Genomic DNA, 18,817 nt, shown 5'->3' with positions numbered 1-18,817 from the left:
ATCCATCCATTCATCACATCAGCATTTGTTGTAACTGTTCTTTCTGTATATGCATTGTGTATTAAAGAGGTTAAATTTTGTCTGTTTATTTTTAAAGAATACATGTGGTTCACATGCCCCCCACAGTGTGACTATGATCCTGAGATGCACCCCGCTTTCTAGTGTGCATGCAGTAGAGTCTTCCCTGCAGGTCTTCTCCTTTGACACAAGTCAGACTCTGAAAGGCCACTTTTGGAATGATGAGGTCTTAATGATCTTGATTGAACTCTGTCTTCCATGATCTTCAGAAGGGCACTTAAAATACAGTTTCTCCCCTGGGGGCCTATCCATCCCCCCAAGCCCCAGCCAAGTAAAGGACACAAATCATTAAGATAAGACACTATGATAGTGCCTTGCCCAAGGTCTCATGGTCCTTATCTGGCCAAGTTTGCTTTCTCCAGTGGATGGTGGGTCAGTGAGGAGCAAGTCACACTTGGATGGCTGGTGGTTCATGAGGAGCAAGTGTCTGCCACCATGCTAGGCAGATGATTCAGTATATGGCCCCTGACATCAACAAAATCAAATGTGGTCTTGCAGCCCTTCATAACAGGGCATAGTATAGAGTCACCCAAGTGCTAACTAACAATACAATACATGCCCCAGTGTGTACTACATTGACATAGCCTGTTGGTCTTCGGGGCCTAGAGACTCTCCGGAGTATGAGGAAAGGCAACCTTTGCATGCTCCCTAGCTACCAGGGAGGCCGCTCCTAGTCTGAGTCTTGGCTTCACCATTTGCTCTTCCAGGTTCTCAGGATTTGATGAACAGAGTAGGAACAGTCTTTGGCTTGGGGTGGCTGGCTCACAGTAGACAAGTGGACAATTGTAGGTACTGGTTCTCCAGCCCCTGGCGTGTCCACCAGGGGCAGGGCTGCCCTAATGGAAGGTGGGGAGCTCACTGGGAACAGGCGTCAGGCAGCACAGTTTCATGACACTTCTTCCCAGGCCTGTCCCAGCAGCTATGCCAAGTCCAGTACCCTAGCACCTTAGGGCCCCTCAACTTCTTGCATTCTCTTACAGAGGAGGAAATGGGGCCTGTCTGGCATCAGCTACACTCTGCTTGCCCTCCCTTGCCCACCTCTGGCTGCACTCTGCTCACCTTTGCCAGCTTCCCGCTAGCTGACGCCCCTCTGGTACTGGCGGCCATCGCCTCACTATGCTGGCCTACCTGTTCCACTCTGTGTCCTAAATGCTAGAGAATGATACTGGCTGCCTGGCTTCCTGGCCCTTAGTGCCCCATGAGAGCAGACAGCCGGGGGTCCATGGATGATATCTGTGTGTAGACCTCTGAGTGTACAGAAGAAACATCAGGCTGGAGTCTGGCCTTCAGCTGGTTCTCCTCAGACTTGCTTCCGCCAGACTGTGGTTCAGCCATTTGCCCGTGAACTAAAGTAAATCCTGTGTGGGTACTGCTGTTTATCTTCTCCCTGCTTGGAGAAAATATCCAAGAATAAGGGATGGAGCTGGGTCATGAGTCCTCTGAGAATGCTGGCGGGACAGCTGCGTGACCAGTATACCCTTCACTACCGGGGACATGGAGGTGCCTCAGATGTGGACAGTCAAGAGCAAGGAGGGACAAGTGACTACAGAAAGGACAATTTTGCACAACAGTGTCTTTAGTATGAATGTCAGAGAACTTGGTTAGGGACCTGGGAAGCTCTTTTCTCCCAACATACCTCACAACAAACAAACAAACAAAAAAAAAACAAACAAAATAACCACTGTCACTCAGTACCCAGTGAGCCCAGCCCAATTCTCTCTTAGCAACACTAAGGTCATTTCATGGTGTGCAGGCAAAGTGTATCCCAGTCTGGACAGGTGGTCCTTTGTTCCTGTGATGGTCTCATATCAAGCAGCTCTTCTCCTCCTGTCCCCTCAGAAGCTTGGTCAAGCTCTGGGCTGTAGATGAGTCCCATCAGACTCTCTCTGATCTGGTTAACTGAGCACAAGTTATCATGCTTAACCTTGACCCAGGTTTGAGCCCACAGAGAGGCTCAGATTTAAGACACAAAGCAGCATGGCTCACCCGTGGCTCCCAGTCAAGCATACTCTTCTCCATCAACTTCAAAACCCTTTGAAAAGTAGGCACAGAGCTCAGGAAGATGAAAAACATATTAAAAACAAAAACCAAGATAGCAACACAAAATCCTGCTATATTAAATTCTCTCTGTGAGCCATGGGTCAGAGGATAAGACCTAACTAGAACTTCAACCACAGCAAAGCTTTTTGAGTTGGCCCGTGGTCAGTATAGAGAGAGGGGAGAGTAGTCCCATCTTACCCCCGCTGCAGAGGGCCCCCTACAGGCTCTGCAGCTAATGATCCCTGGCATGGGATGTACAGAGAAGATTTTTGTGTATGCTCATAAGACATCCAGTTTCTGGAGCATCGCCAGTGGCAGGCTCTATCTTCTTTCCTGTCCAGCTGAAGCAGTCTCCCCAAGGGAGTGTGAGGTCAGCAAACAGAAAGGCCAGTCATCACTCTGCGCCTTCACTGTTACTGTCCATGGTCCTGAAAAGGGCATGTGTTGTTCAAGACTGGAAAGACTCCATTCCTAGGACCCCTTCCAAAAATGTATTTCATGCTCACATCAGGCTATTAAAAGCACAGCATTCTAAATTCCTCAACAGAAACATTTATCCTTCTCACAAGAAGCTACAGAAGCTGTGTGAGGAGGAGCTTCTTGACATCTGTCTGCCACAGGCCCCACTGAACTGCTCAGGGCCACGCTGACCTTGGTGTTGTGGGAGGAATCTCTGACCACGGCTTTCACACCTCTCTCTCTCCTTCCACCCACATCCATGCTGGGCCTCCTCCACCCCACAGCCGTTTATTTGTAACCTACCGTGTGCTTGGCTTTGCTGTTTCCCACCTTTGGGTGGTTGGTGGAGGTGAAATGACTGATCGGGTCATCATGTGAGCACCAGGACAAGATGAGCCTGTGGCCTCAGGAAGCAGTATGGGATTCCTGGAGGAGAGGGTAGAGCTAGCTTGAGATCAGTGAGCTGGGTGGATGCTAGCTTGGCGAAGGCCTGGGTCTGATGTTGAGGATGGAGATGCTGATGTCTGAGCAGCGTGTGCCAAGGCCCTGAGGTGAAAGATGACTCACTCTGGAGCCAGGTGCACTTTCAGACAACTAAGATACATGTGGCTTTGGTGAGGGGGCAGTGGATGGGGATGGAGAATCAGCCCCTCAGTGTAAGTCCTATCTGGCCTGGAACCCATATGTAGACCAAGTTGGCCTCAAAATCATAGATATCTGCCTGCCTCTGCCTTCTGAGTGCTGGGATTACAGGTGTGTGCCACCATGCCTGGACAGACTCAGGTTCTGAGGACCAGCAGAGCCTACTGAGTGACCACAATGATCCTCAGTGGGGACCATGCTGTGTTTAGAGGATGTGAGAAAAGCTCCACAAGGCTGTGCCTGCAGTAAGAGTTGGGGCACCCAGTAAAGTCACTCATGGAGTAGGCACTGGGTGGGGCTCTGGCCTGGGTGATGAACATGGGAGGGAGCGTGGTGGGTCTGAAAAACAGGAAAAGAGCACAAAACACAGCATGATGTGTCTGGATGGGGTGAGGCTCTCGAGGGCTGAGGTAGAGACTGAAGCATGAGGTGGGCTCTAGAGCAGATTCAGGGTGGTTCAAGTTGGACCTCAGAGCTGTGGCCAGAGGAGAAAGAAAGCAGCGAGTCCCAGGAAGCTATGGTAAGCCTCAGTCTGAAAAGAGGCACAGCATCACCAGGCCAGGGCATCACAGCTAGAAGGTCAGAGTCATAATTTATACTCAGGTTCAAATCAATGAAACCCAAATACTCCTGGATACCTTTGACACCCCCACCCAACCCCAAAGTTAGCAAAGGGACAAGGACACACTGTGCACCAACATCTGTCTAGACCTAAGGCAGGTCATACGGCAGCCATCAGTGTATGCTTCATGTGGTCTCTGGCATGTCTGAGGGTCCTTCTGGCTCTTGTCCACTTTCATGCCCTTGTTTCTCCACCCTACATGCATGTATCCAGCTCCTTTCTGCATCTTGCTCTCACAGCACGACTTGGAAGTACCATGGGAGTGGCTTCCCTGTCTTGCAAGCTGGGTAGTGTACCCGCTAGTCCACTGCTGTGTGACTTTGAACAAAGACTTAATGCAGCCTTCATGTCTTCACCTGAAAAAATAGTAGAGTTGCTGCCTTCCCCTGGGATGGGCATGGGAGGGTCAGTGGGGGGGGTCACATGGATGACACACAGGCCTTCCAGCTCCTATCCACCCATGCACCTACTTAAACAGCCCTGATGGCACACATACAGCCACAGCCATGCACACACACAGCCCTTTGAATGTGCTTCATTCCTCATCCTGAGCAAATGCTCGTATACAAATACTGGGTTACAAGGCCCAGCCCCCCTGATCCCCTGACCTGCGGCCGGTGTCCCTGCTCATTTGCCTACGTCCTCCTGTCCTGCTGTTTTCTAGTGGCTGAAGCAGATAGAGGGAACAGAGGCAGCCCTCACCCAGAAGATGATGGACCTGGAGAAGGAGAAGGTAAAGATTCCACCACCTGAGTCGGGGGCAGGTTGGAGAGCTAAGGTGTTTGGCTTTGTGGGAGGCCCAGCACTTTAGTAGTTCTTAGCCCCTGTGGGTCCTCTGAGCCGTCTCCATTCTTTCCCTTCAGCCTGTGGGTCTTCTGAGCCACCTCCCACCCATGTGGACCCTCTGAGCCGTCTCCATCCTCTTCCTCTGCCCCTGTGGGTCCTCTGAGCCATCTCCATCCTCTTCCTCAGCCCCTGTGGGTCCTCTGAGCCATCTCCATCCTCTTCCTCGGTCCTTGTGGTCCTCTGAGCTGTCTCCATCCTCTCCCTTCCACCCCTGTGGTCCTCTGAGCCATCTCCATCCTCTTCCTCAGTCCTTGTGGTCCTCTGAGCCGTCTCCATCCTCTTCCTCAGCCCCTGTGGGTCCTCTGAGCCGTCTCCATCCTCTTCCTCAGTCCTTGTGGTCCTCTGAGCCATCTCCATCCTCTTCCTCTGCCCCTGTGGGTCCTCTGAGCCATCTCCATCCTCTTCCTCAGTCCTTGTGGTCCTCTGAGCTGTCTCCATCCTTTCTCTTCCACCCCTGTGGTCCTCTGAGCCGTCTCCATCCTCTTCCTCAGTCCTTGTGGTCCTCTGAGCCGTCTCCATCCTCTTCCTCAGTCCTTGTGGTCCTCTGAGCCATCTCCATCCTCTTCCTCAGTCCTTGTGGTCCTCTGAGCCGTCTCCATCATCTTCCTTTCTTACTCATCCAGTTTTCAACTTAACACTCATTTCTGACGCTGTGCCCCAATTCTGGACTCACAGGCCTTTGGGTCACATGACTGCAGCTTGAGAAGTTTAGAGACACAGCTTGACACACAGGAGCTTATAGATGAAGTCTTTACAAGATAGCCTGGGGACCTGAAGTTTGCCCTCCCTGGTTATATACTGGGTCCTTTAATGCAGACCTGACTGGATTGTGGCTATGAGGGGTGCTATGCCCATGAGCAGCCCTACTTGTGGGAGACATTGTCCTCAACCCAGAGAGGTAAGAGAAGCCATTCTAGAAGTCCTGGCTCTGAGGCCATCTAAGACCAGTGTGCATTTCAAGTTCTCTTGAGAGCTCAGTAAAGGAGGGGCCGTCACACAGAGTCAAAGCAGGACGTGGTGTCGGGAGAGTCATGGGCAGACCTCAGAACCCGGGTTCCTAGTTATCCCTGTCATCAGTGGCACCGTGGACAAGACACTGGTCTCCTTGGCCTTCTGTTTCCTCATCTATAAAATAAAGGGGCTGTAATGTGAGTTGTGGCTCACCCTCATGGGTGTAGAATGGGACATGCAGTCTGCTCAGATGAGGCCCGTGTAGAGGGAACCGGAGGGCTTTGGGAGTGTTTAACAGTAAGATCCATGGGAGGAGGGAGCACAGCCTGGGCAGAGGATGCACTGTATCTGAGAACTGTTAAGACATCTTCAGAGGCCCCAGGCCACAACACAGGGTCTCGGGTCTCCAGGGTTGTGGGCTGTGAAGCAGACTGCACGTGAGGTCTCCTCCTTGTTACTAGTTACCCAAGAAGAGAGGGAATTGGAGTGAGGGTCATCCTGATCAGGCTTCTCCTGAACAGTCCAGGCAGTCCAGGGCAGCGAGGGCTCTGCAGGGAGTTCACACAGGTCAGTCAAGGCCTCCCCACCCCCCAGTCCTGAGTCACTAGTGGGTAAACTCAGCCTCCCTGCAGTTGACTTGCTCTGGCCAGGCTTCTAATGATGTTCCTCTCTTCCAGGACTTGTTCAGCAGGCAGAAGGGCTACCTGGAGCAGGAACTGGACTACAGGAAGGAAGCCCTCGACCAGGCCTACCTGGTAGGACCAGAAGTGGGTTTGACACTTTGGATTTCTCCTCTTGGCCTTAGAGACTGCTTCCTACAGGCAGCACGCCAGGTTCAGGGTACAGTGCTGTGCCCTCTGCACACATGACTAGAATGACCAGCAAGCAGTCAGGTGTTCCAGATGAGCCATGGGTTTTACAAAGAGTTCGTGACCTTGCTGCTGCTGCTGTTGTTGTTGTTGTTGTTGTGTTTGTGTGTGTGTGTTTTTTGACTGCTTACTAAACTAGCAGTCATTTGAGCTGAATGAGTAAAGGCTTTTGTATATGCTTTTTGATTCATAAATGTTTACTTATCCTTAAAGTTTCAAAGGGGCTACTGATATAGCTCAGTTGCTAATCTTGCCTAGCACACATGAAGCTCATTCAATCCTGAGTACAGAGTAAGCCAGGTATGGTGGCACCTGATGGTAATCCCAGCACACAGGTAGGGGCAGGAGGATCAGGAGTTCAGGATCATCCTCCACTACGTAGTGAATCCCAGACCAGTCAAAAGAAAAATCCCAAAGCAGATTTCCTAAGTAGGAAGAGGAGATGGTCCTGAAAGACCAGAGAGGTGAGGTAGTGAGCTGTGTCCAGATACCCCAGAGCAAGTGGGGAGCATTTTCAAGTTCTTGAAACCTTGTGTGGTTCTCAGGAATCTGGGCATCCTGAAGTTTGAGGTTCGGGTTCAGATGACCCTACACTTAAAGCCCCAAGTCCCTGGCACTAAGAGCTATTCTTCCTTGTTGGTGGGGGTGTCAAATGAGGTTGTGGACATTTCTAAGATGTCCGCTTGGTAGAGGGAGAGACAGTGCCACTCTGTATAGGAAGCAGCTGATGTCTTCGATGCTCAAGTGAACCTTTTCCCAGATTGCAATTAAGACATGCAGGGTGGATAAGGAACCATGGAGGCAGAGGCTAGTCCATCTCCCTGTAGTGGCTCAGAGGCAGCTACTGCAACAGTGAATCTGACAAGACACAGCTGTGTTATAGTGGCTTTTTGCATCAGAGAGATGGAAGACCTGAGGATTTTACAGGAAGGATTTCCTTTGGCTTGTGATTTCAAAGGTGTCGAATCAGAACAGTTTATATCATTGGGGAAGGAAGCAGAGAAAGGAGCCATAGGAAAGGGCCTAGGCAAGCTATGTCTGGAAGACCCCACTCCTAGTCACTTACTTCCTCCAGTCTGGTCCCACCTCATGCCTGCCACCACCTCTCAGTAATGCCATCATATTAGGAACCCATCCAAGGAATTAACTCATTGATGAGGTCGGACCCTCAGGATGGCATCTCCAGAAATGCTGCCACAGACGCCCAGAGATGGGATTCTCTGATCCCCCAGTGCTTCTTCACAAATCAAGGTCAACACTCATTATCAAGCAATGTCTTCCCCGTCACACATGTCTCTCCCCTGTCACGCCTGTCTCTTGTCACGTGATGTGGCTGACTCCAGCATGGAGGGCAATGGCTGAGCGAACACACTCTCATCTCTGCTCTGGCTCATCTGCCCATTTCTCCATTTTGATTTTCCTTCAACCTCATTCAGCTTTGGTCCTTGTAAACAGCTATGGAGATCACACCTCCACTGTCCAGCATTGCCTTTCAAGCATGCTTAGCAGCTCTAAAGAATACTCCTCAGAGATGCTGCAAGGACTTAGATGCCCCCAAGGGGAGGTACATTAGTTGGAAAGCTGAGGGTCCTGATCCTAATGAACTCCCTGGTTCACACTGTGCCAAAGGGCAGCTGTGGTGCTGAGAGGGGAGGAGGCCAGCCATTTCCAAGTGCTGTGGCTCACTGGGGCCTCTTGCAGAACAGCTGGTGCCCAGTCATTTTCTGACGTGTGCAGGCAGGCTCAGGACTTCGGGCATGTTGGCTCTTGGAAGATATTCCTACCTTATGATCCTGGTCCCTGTAAAAGACACATCCATCCCTGAAAAGTGCCATAAGCTGCGAGTGGGCAGCATGCACCCAGAGGGATTTCAGTCTTGGGAGATTTGAGAAAATTCCCACAAGGAACCAGGTTCACTTTGAGCCTGGTCAGTGAACCGCTTACCTCCTGCATCCAGGCTGGGGAAGGAAAGGCTCTGGGTGCATGCCTGTCTCCCTTTGTCATAGTGCAGAGTGAGAAGTAGGTGAGATAGGCCCACAGTGGCATCCAGGTTTGGAGGTGGGGGCCAGTCTGGAAGCTGGCAACCAGAGGGTTGCTGAATGGAGAGGTGTGAACCCGGAGTCAGATGAGTTCCTGTCCCATGTGGAGCCCAGACAAAGGCCATATGGAATCCCATGCTCTGCCTTCCGCTTTCACAGGGCCAAGACCCTGAGAGAAGGTGATAATGTCTGTGGCTAAATCATCAGGACCCAGCAGGGCTAGGATCTGTCAAGGAAGTCAAAACAGTGCTGCAGGGGTGGGGCTAGTAGAGCCTTCTGTGCTGCTCTGCCTCATAGTAGGATGGGTTCCTTTACACGGTTACAGTGTTTCTTAGCAAGGGGCCAAGGGCTTTGTGGAAGCAGGAGAAGGATGGTTTTTTCCTTCACCCCGAAGCACTATGGTCAGGTCACTGTTGAGTTTTCAGCAGGGGATCTGATGTTATTCCCCAAAGAATTCAAACACTGAACTCAGCCTGTGGGTCATGACCCCTTTGACAAACCTCTAGCTCCAAAACAACTTATAGTATGACTCACAACAGCAGCAAAATTAGTTATGAAGTAGAAGTGAAAATAATTTTATGGTTGGGGGTCACCACATGATGAGGAACTGTATTAAAGGGTTGCGGCATTAGAAAAGTTGAGAGCCACTGAGCAGTAAGCATCACAAGGGACAGCATGGGAAGGTCCCTCTGGTCAAGGCAACACTTGCTGCTCCCCTGGACCCTGAATGCTGACACTCCCTTCCTAGCGTGGACTCCAGCAGCATTGCTCTCCTGATAGCGTGATGATTGTCTACCTTTTTGTAACCTCAACTGTCTGTGGTTTGGGCCCTGCAGAAAATCCAGGACCTGGAGGCCACCTTGTACAATGCACTGCAGCAGGAGCCCGGGAGAAGAGCCAGCGAGTCACTGAGTGCCAGCCAGCGCGAGGACCTACAGGCAGCTGTAGAGAAGGTGCGCAGACAGCTCCTGCGTCAGAGCCGGGAGTTCGACAGCCAGATCCTGCGGGAGCGAATGGAGCTGCTCCAGCAGGCCCAGCAGGTACTGGCGCTGGCCCCGACAGTGTCATTTCCTCATCTATGCCTCCAGTATACGCTGGGCCACTGATGGCCCACCCACTGGCACTTGATGGGCAGCAGGTACCCCAGATGCTGGGTGAAGAGCTACTGGCAGGTGAAGTTCTGTAGGCACAGCATATTTTCTCATGGATGCCTGACCCAGGGTAGAAGGCACTCCCTCTTTGGTGTCTGGGGAAGCATGAGGCACTTGGATGTTGTATGGATGGCAAGCTTATTCTTTCTGTTGGCTGAAATGTGCACACAAAACAAAGGCATTTCTCTCACCTTCCTCCAACATTCCCTATACTGCATCCTGATGCCCAGGGACCACACTGACTCAATATCTCTGTGCTGCTGGGTTTGGGATGACCAAGAGCTTGAGAATCAGCCTAGGAACCTGACTGGTTACTTCTTGAAGGACCTCAGCATCTGTGAGGGTTGCATGATGCTAAGCAGGGGAAAGAAGGTTCCAGAACCCTGATGATAGCTGAGGAAGGGGAAGCAGTAGAGATTAGTTACACAGGGCTTTGTTGGGAAGCATGCTGTCTATGGTGCAGAGTCTCCACCCACCTCATGGCATCACCACACAGCATGGCGTCCACCAGCCCTACCTCTCTGCCCTTCTCCTTTCCTGCACTCCCTAGGTCTAGTTTCCTGTATGTTGGACATATGAGTGATTAAGGCCGCTGTAATCCATGATATTTGTTGTCCTGCTGGGAGCTTAGGTGCCATGGCCAGCTTTCATGATATAAGTGTGTACTTTCTACACTAGACATGAGCCTTGGGCTTCACAAGCAGGTGAAACCTAGTCCTCTGTAATAAGTCGAAAGAGAGTGTTCCTCTGGGGGCTGTCAGTGTTTCCATCCTTCACAGCTTCTATGCTGGACCACCATAAAAGATAAAAGTCAGGTTTGGGACTTGGCAGTCTTTTCCTGACGCATGGCTTGATGTGTTTCAGAAAATCCGGGAGATGGAGGGCAAGTTGGAACTGCAGAGGCGCCAGCTGAAGGAGCTGGAGGAAAAGGTAGGTGGCTAGGAGAGCCGAGACTTCATGCCTGAGATACAGGCTGCTATCTATCCACCAGTTTGGGGTTTAAATCTCAGGCTTCTTGTTCTCCCAAATCTCTCCAAGAAATCCAGGGCCCCCACAGGCTCTCAGGCAAAGATGCTGCCTCCTCAGTGACTGTAACACCTGGGGCTGGGTCCCCCCTCACTTTGTGTGTGTGTGTGTGTGTGTGTGTGTGTGTGTGTGTGTGTGTATGTGTGTGTGTGCATGTGAGTTCATATTTGTGTGCATGTGTGTGTTCCACAACCCACCCCCAATCCCTCTGCTGCAGGTGATCTTGGAGAGAAAGGAATCAGGTTAAACTGTGATGAGGCTCTCATGCCTCGGAAACAACCTTCACCATCTCCATGGATTTGCTCACTCTCCATGATGCTCCTATGCAGGAAGCCAGGAAGGCTGGCTCAGCCCGTGGGTCCCTGTGGGCTTAGGACTAGTTTGGGGTGATGTGATCAAGGCCAAGGTGGACAAGGACAATGACCCTCGGTCCCAAGAAAGAAGGCATATTGGTTATTTTCCCTCATTGTGCTGATCAAATATCTGATGAAAGCATCTTCAAGGGGCAGGGGCTTATCCATGCTCTCAGGTCAAGGGGATACAGTTCATCATGGCTGGGAAGGTGAGGCAGCTGCCTGCCATGAGGAAGCAAAGAGAAATAAAAGCTGATGCTCAGGTTATCTCCTCGTGTGTGTGTGTGTGTGTGTGTGCACGCTCACATATGTGTGTTCATGCTCACACGTGTGGGTGCGTGTCACGGTGTCATGTACACATGCTCGCATGTGTGTACATGTGTGCACTCACATGTGTGTGCATGCTCACATATGTGCATGCTCACATGCATGTGTGCATGCTGACGTGTGTGTGGGTGAATGCATGCTCACATGTGTGTGGGTGTGTGCATGCTCACATGTGTAGGTGCATGTGCAGGTGCAGGTGCGTGTTTGGTCACATAATCATGGAGGCCAGAGTTGATGTGTCTCTGTCTGTGACACTCAACCTTAGGTATTGAGGTAGTTTCTTGTTCAACGTGGAGCTCACCAATTCCGGCTAGTCTAGCTAGCCAGCTTGCACTGGGAATACTCTGACCCTTCCCCCCTTGCACTAGTATTCTAGGCTGGCTGCCATATCAGTCTGATTTCTATGTAGGTGTTGGGGATCTGAACTCCAGCCCTCATGCTTGGGCAAGCTTTTTACCCATATCTCCAGCCCTTACCTTCCCCCTTTTTATTCAATCTGAAATCCCAGTCCATGGAATGGTATCCCCTATGTATAGGTTAGGTCTGTTGACTTCAGTTAACCCACTCTAGAAAATTTCTCGCTGGGCGGTGGTGGTGTATGCCTTTAATTCCAGCACTTGGGAGACAGAGGCAGGAGGAGCTCTGTGAGTTCAAGGCTAGTCTGGTCTACAGAGTGAGTTCCAGGACAGGCTCCAAAGCTACACAGAAAAACCCTCTCGAAAAACCAAAAAAAAAGAAAGGAGAGCGAGAGAGAGAGAGAGAGAGAGAGAGAGAGAGAGAGAGAGAGAGAGAGAGAGAGAGAGAGAGAGAGAGAGAGAGAGAGAGAGAATTCTGTATACATGCTTAGAGGTGAGAGGTTCCCAGGTGATTCTGGAGTCTATCAAGTTGGTAATCAGTGTTAACCACCACAGAAGAGACAGCCAACATGTCTGTGGATGCTGGCAGTCACCAGTGCTGTTGCCTTGGGCAGACCTCGAGACTACTTCAGGATCACACAGGCAAGGTGGCTTTACTGAGACTGTTGTCACCTCCTGTGATGATACCTGCTAACTGTGCATCCTTCGAGGACAGGGATGGAATTTTACTTGTCTCTTCCTCCAAGGCATAGAATGGAATGGTCTCAGACAAATTCAGGGAGAACAGCTTATGTCACAGAGCAGCCAGTAAGGTCAACCTTACCTCTGTGGGGCAGTGAAAAGACTCTTCTGACTCAGCCTGGTTTGGGCAAGGCGGGGGAGGTTGAGGCTAATGTACCTGAGTAGGCAACTCTATCTGGATCCTAAAGGGGGGGTATGTAGAAGCCCAGAAAGAAAAAGAAAGGCCACTTCTGGGCAGAAACATCCCAGGCCAGCTTGTGAGAAAGGAACGTGACTCCCCAGGGACAAAACTGGGACAAGTCACTGGAAGTCAGTGGACAGCAGAGTTTGGGGCTCTTCATAAGTGGGCAGCCTTCCTGGTGGCTGTCAGATAACACATATGGGGGAGAGGGGAGATAAAGAACATCCTTGAGACTCCATATGGGGCAGGTGTATTCTCTCCTATCTCCCTGGGAAGGGAAATTTAAGCATGGCAATCACCAGTCTCACCCTGTATGGAGTTCCTGGGTGCATAGCTGGCTGTGTCTACAGGGAGCGCCAAAAGTCTGTGTCTAGGCAGTGGCTGGGTTCTCCCACCACTTCCCTGACTGGGGAACCCTTTGTGTTAGATCCTAGATCCTAGAGTCCCCATCGGACAGGTGCTCGGCCCTCCTCCACCCTCTAGGACTGTTGGGGAATCCTAAGGGGAATGCCAGGTTGAATCAACTGAGAATACTTTGTCTCCATGGCTCAGGACAACCTGAAATTCTGGCACCTTATATGGGAACCTTATTGCTGAGACTGAGGCCCTTTTCCTCCCTGGGCAATAGCAAGGAATCCATTAGAGGGCACGGGGTGGGAGCGGTGGACTCTGCCTGCCTTTCCATCTGCAGACATTGTGAGGGTCCCAGCCAAATATGACAACAACTGGCACAAACATGGTCACAGGGGCTGTTACCAATTCAAATGTTAAAAGTGGGGGCTTGGGAGATGGCTCAGCCAGCAAAACGCTTGCTTTGCAAATGTGAGGACCATGTTTGGTCCCCATAACTCACATCAAAAGCCAGCTAGGTGTGGCGGTACAGTATAAACCCAGTGCCATGGGGCTCACTGTCAGATAGTTCAACCTCACTTGGCCAGTGAGATGTCCTGGCTCAAAAGACGGAAGAGGCCAGTGCCTAAGGAATGAAACTGAGGTTGTCCTCTGCCCTACATAATGTGCATGTGCACCTGCACACACGTGGGCCCACATGCACACAAACATACATATACATACATGTATAATATTGTCAAAACTCAGGCTGGTCAGGTGCACTGGCTATGCTTCCATGGGGAAGCACTGGGTTGTTGCTTGGATTGTTTTTCTGATATCTCAGATTTTCTCAGAGCTGATTTGTGTATGTTCCACCCCCATCTTCCCAGGAGGGTATAACACAGTTCAAATATGCAGAAGAAGAGATTGACCTGACTGCTGGATTACTGGCTAGTCATGTGACTAGGGGTGCCTGTCAGGCCTAACTCACCTGTAGATCTTCCCAGTCTCTCCCTGCCAGTGATCATGGGAAGCTGATCCCATCGACTGTGGCTTACTGATGATCCCTCCTTGCATGACCAGACTCGTACTCACAGTCCATTGGGTGGTCTCACCAAGTCCTCCTCCTCCTGAGCCTCAGTTTCCCCATGTAGAGAACATGCAGGGCTCCGGGATTACAACGGCCCCTTTTAGTTCTTGATCCTAGAGATTCAACAGAAGAAAGCGGTGGCCGTTAGTTGGATTTTCACTTTTCTCTACAATCAACTTAGGAAACTATGACCTTGTTTGGTGGGCTTACTTTTTTAAAAAAAAATATTCCCAGATGACAGACAGATATGTTTCCTCTGAAGACTGATGATTCTGTTTGAACAGGGAAAGTCCCCAAGTTGATTAAGAAATATATATATTCTTTTGAACTAGCCAATAAGACTTTTCTATTTTTGTAAGGTTGTTTTCCCAGCAGTGTTTTTCTTTAGTTGACTGGTGAAAAGGCACACAATGTTTCAAATATAAACAAATCACTTGGAATGGACAGCGTAGGGAAGGGTCACTTGTCCACAGGTCAGCCTGCATCCCTCTCTTGTTGCTGCCCACTATAACATATACTGGTGAGGCATAGCCATGACTTTGGGTGGGCTCTTCCTTTGTGTTGTCCCGTGTAGCCTTACCTTTATCCCTCAAAGTGTCTGCGCATGGCATAGATGTGGGACACCTGATAAATGTGTAGGGATAACCCGCCCAGTCTATAAAGCTGGAGGCAGCGGTCGGCTCTTGCAGTCCGCTTCCCTCCGCCCGCCTCTCTGCTGCCCCCTAGTGTTCTTGTAAGATACTGTCACTGAATTCCATATCACATCTCTCACATCTTTTTTTCTTTTCTTTTCTTTTCCTCGTTTTCTTTTGGTCTTATGTTATAGTTTTTGTTCCTTTTTTTGTTTTTCTCACTAGCATTCATTCTGTGGCCTTGATGACTCCCATGCGCCGAGAACTCGGGTGTGTATCCTTTACTTTCCATTAACTGATGCAAAGCTGACAGAGAGAGGGGGTTGGCACCCCTGGGAGACGAGGTGCCGGGAAGGCAACCTTGTTCTGAGGTCTCCCACTTCAGCCCCTTGAGGGCTGTGTGGTCCTGGGTCCCTGGGGTCTTGCTGTAGAGACACGTGATGGGGCTCGTTGAGACAGACAGGCCCCGGGGGCATTTCACCCACAGAGATGTTTATGTCCCATACCCAAAGCTTCCTCCAGCCTGGCTTAGTTCCTGCTCTGTTGCCGTGTGCACATCTCCTGTCTTGTCCAAAGCAAGTGGTCTTCTAGACCAAAGAGAAGCAAATGGGTCAGTGGCTCATGAGGCCAGATCCTGATAGGACTGCAGTATCCAGGAGCCAGGAGTGCCCTGCTCCTCACCTCTGTAGCTCGACCTGCATGGCCAGTTATGATGGCCAATTATAATCAGAGACCCCAAGAATGAAGGCATTGTAGAATCTGGTCCTGCCCTAGCTGTTGTCCCCTTGTACCCAAGCATCTAGCTCTTAACCAGAGTTCCTGCTTTGGGACCTCAGCCGTACCACATTCTCTAGGTGCTGAGTGATCATCCTTGGGTTGGTATCTGCCAGGACCTCTAAATTTTGGAGTCTTGACCTTGAAACCAACCTAAGCTGAGGGTTCTTAAACTCCAGGATGCTCTTGAAGCACACTAGATCCCTAGATGGTCCACCAAATGTCCTGAGGGATGTCCCTGACTCTGACACTAGCCCACAAGAACTTAGGTTGGGTATCTTCTATGTCCCAGTGCCTGGGATATAGGCAGACACATAATGACTGGTCATTGTATGTAGAAAGAATGAAAGGCTGGCCTGAGGTGTGGGAGACAGTGCACACTGTGCCCCAGTGATGGAGCCCTGGGGCCGGGGCTATCCAAACCCTGCTCTGGGCAGCTGTCAAGAGAGGTCAGGATGGCGGGGGCTTGAAGATAATCTAGGGCCCCCTCCACTCTTCTTAACCCTTGATTTTTATTTCACTTCAAATTATTCCTTACTCTTACAGGCTAGACAAAGAGCTTTCGGAATCACCTGAGTCCCCGTGGTGCCCCATCCTCACTCAGACCAAAATCCAACAGTGCGACAAGTTATTCGAAGTCCGGAGCCTGAACCCAGAACTTATGCACATTTGACAGTCACTTAAAGGGGAGGCCTGGGGACCTGGCCGGCCTCTGCTGTGGAACTCTGTGGGACAATGGGGAAGCCTCCCCAGTGTCTCCACTGTGGCATCTTCAAGAGCCAAGGACAAAGGATCTGGATGGCAAGAATCTAAGTGCAATTAGCGGAAACCCAGGGCATGAGAGCTGCTGCCTCAGGGGATAGGTGTAAGCCTGTCCCCGTGCTGTGTGCCTCCCTGAAGGCGCTAGATGTGCCTAGATGGATACAGACACCCCCTCTGCCCTATGTACATAAACCTCCATGGACTGAGTGTGCTCTTCTGGAGTCTGTCTGCCAGTGCAACCAACCAAACCTTTGGCTCCATGCACAACTGAACTTGTAGCTGGAGGCCAGCAAGAGAGAGTTGGAGTTGCCAATGTGGGAGCCCCATGGATTGTAGATTTCTGAGGAAAACTGAAGGCTCCAACACTCTTATAGGTGTGATACTGCAGAAGTCCCAGAGCGTGGCCCTGCCTCAGAACAGGGGGGAGTGAGGATTGAGAGAGCAGGCCCAAGCTGCCTGTTATAGTTTGTAGGGGTATCCTAAAAAGGAGTTCAGGCTGTTAGGGCATAGCCCAGAGCCTCTGAGCTCAGAGGTCTGAGGCCAGGGGTACCCTTCTACCATAGAGAAAATACCATAGAGCTGAGGCCAGAGGCACCCTTCTACCATAGAGCCTTCACTGCCCAGGATCCTTGGCAGAGAGTAGTCATCTCCTCGGGTGTTGGAGCCTCCCCAGAGCACAGTGGGTAAGGTGGGGGTGGCACACCCTGGGTTCACTGGAAACTAGGTGCTGGAAGCTGACTTCCAGAGGAAATTACCTGAGAAGTAACTTTAAGATGCTCCTGTCAATCTAGGGCAGGTGGGATGGGTCACTTCCAAAAGGTATCTGCCCATGGCTATACTCTCCCAAACTCGGGGCACGGAGAATGTTAGCCATCAGACTGGCAGAGTGGAAGACGCACACGGTGGTGAGTCTGTGTGGGGAGACCGCCATGCGTTTAGACGTGGCATGGTGGCAGTGGGGTGTGTTGGACCAAGTAGGTGGCATCATGATTGCCTGGAAGCAAACAAATGACTGGAGTTCAGATCAGGCCCATCGAGGAGACTATGGAGCAGGAGCCTGACCTTGTAGGGAGGCCATATCCAAAGACAGAGGAGCAAGGACCGTACTCTGTGTGGAAGGGGGCTGTCCAGATGGGAGGTCGTTCCAGCAGACGTGAAGTCTGAAGCTGGAAGCGAACACACCAGGACGGCTCAGAAGTGTTGATTCTTTGCTGAAATCCGAATCCCCAAACACCTACAACCCACAAGCCCAGCCTCTGGGACTTACTCAGTGGCTTAATTAAACTCCAGGGAACCCATCTCTGACAACAGAGATATCCGAGTCATTGAGTGGCAGGAACATGGGTACCAGCCCAGGAAAACGGAGAGCATTCCTGCTTTCCTTGGTAGAGATGTGGGGTGCACTACTCCCCTGACATCTGTAGTCAGGCATCCTGGGGCATCCCAGAGAGTCATGGACAAGTTGGCCACTGTGTCCCTGTGAATATCTGTCTAGAATCCCCACAGACTGTGTTGAAGTGTGGTCCTTATACCTCCTGTCCATACTTACTGTGAGGGAGAGGGCAGCCTTCTTGTCTGCTTGGCTTTTTCACTCAGTACCTTATGTAATGATGGTGGCCTTAACTCTGCAGTCAGACCCATCTGGGCACCCCTAGCTCAGCCATGTCCCTGCTGCAGACAAATCGCCTTCTTGTGACTCTGAGGAACACACCTTGCAGATCCCAGGCCATGCCTCACGGAAGAGCTTCTGTGACCACAAATGGACAGGTGGACCTGCATCATTCCACAGGACCTCTGGCATCCCTACCGTGGCTGGCAGGAGCAAGCATCCGAGTCCCTCATGGGGTGGTCCTCCCAGGAGTTAGCCCCACTGTCCAGCGGGGCCAGTGTCCACCCCCTTCAACCTCCAGGAGGCCACTCATGCCCGAGAGAATGCAGCTCACGCAGGCAGGTGTGCAAACTGCCCCAGTCTCCACTAGGACCCAGAATTTTTTGTCACTGTCTTAGGTATTGCTACCTAAGGTGCCATTAGGAACAAGCCTGGCTAAGAGCCATGGTGATCAGGGAACCAAAGAGCTGCACAGCAGCAGAGATGCTCCTCTCTTCTTTCCAGCCCTGGGTCCGGTGAGACACAGTCTCAGGGCTCTCGCTACCCATTAACACTTGTGTGCAGTTTCCAGGGGAACAGAGCTACAAAGTCAATCTCCAAGGTCAAGGCCACATTCTTTTAGACAGGAAGGCAGGTGGAATCTTTCCATAGCCCCCCTCCCAGTCTGACTAGGAGGATGAGGCCATAGCCCTCCCTGTGAAGTCTTCAAATACAATGTTCTTCTTCGGTACCCCGGTCTTCTAAGCCAGCGGCATGCAATTTTGAGCGGCACAGAGAAGCTGGGGAGTCAGGGCTATTCGGCCTCTCTTGCAGTCTATGGGGGCTAAACAGAGTGGTCCGGGCTGGGGCCAGGTGGCCAGCTGAGCTGAAAACTGAGGACACCCTCCGGCTTTAAAGTGGAGGGTGTCCCTAAGGCTGTAAGACCCATGTCCTACCAGC

General features: G+C 51.2%; 1 protein-coding gene across 1 annotated transcript in view; it reads left to right on the top strand.

Moving 5' to 3' along the window:
- Nucleotides 1–16,476, top strand: part of Jakmip1 (janus kinase and microtubule interacting protein 1) — a 61,547-nt gene extending 45,071 nt beyond the window's left edge. The window contains exons 15-20 of the mRNA XM_042055067.1: nt 4,506–4,574; nt 6,316–6,405; nt 9,383–9,586; nt 10,562–10,627; nt 14,959–15,003; nt 16,054–16,476. Coding sequence (XP_041911001.1) covers nt 4,506–4,574; nt 6,316–6,405; nt 9,383–9,586; nt 10,562–10,627; nt 14,959–15,003; nt 16,054–16,083 — 504 coding nt within the window. The 3' untranslated portion in view covers nt 16,084–16,476. The remainder of the gene's footprint in view (nt 1–4,505; nt 4,575–6,315; nt 6,406–9,382; nt 9,587–10,561; nt 10,628–14,958; nt 15,004–16,053) is intronic.
- Nucleotides 16,477–18,817: the final 2,341 nt, after the last annotated feature.

This window comes from Arvicola amphibius, chromosome 1 (genome assembly GCF_903992535.2).
Source record: "Arvicola amphibius chromosome 1, mArvAmp1.2, whole genome shotgun sequence".
NCBI lineage: Eukaryota > Metazoa > Chordata > Mammalia > Rodentia > Cricetidae > Arvicola > Arvicola amphibius.
This window is presented reverse-complemented; position numbering and strand designations above follow the sequence as displayed.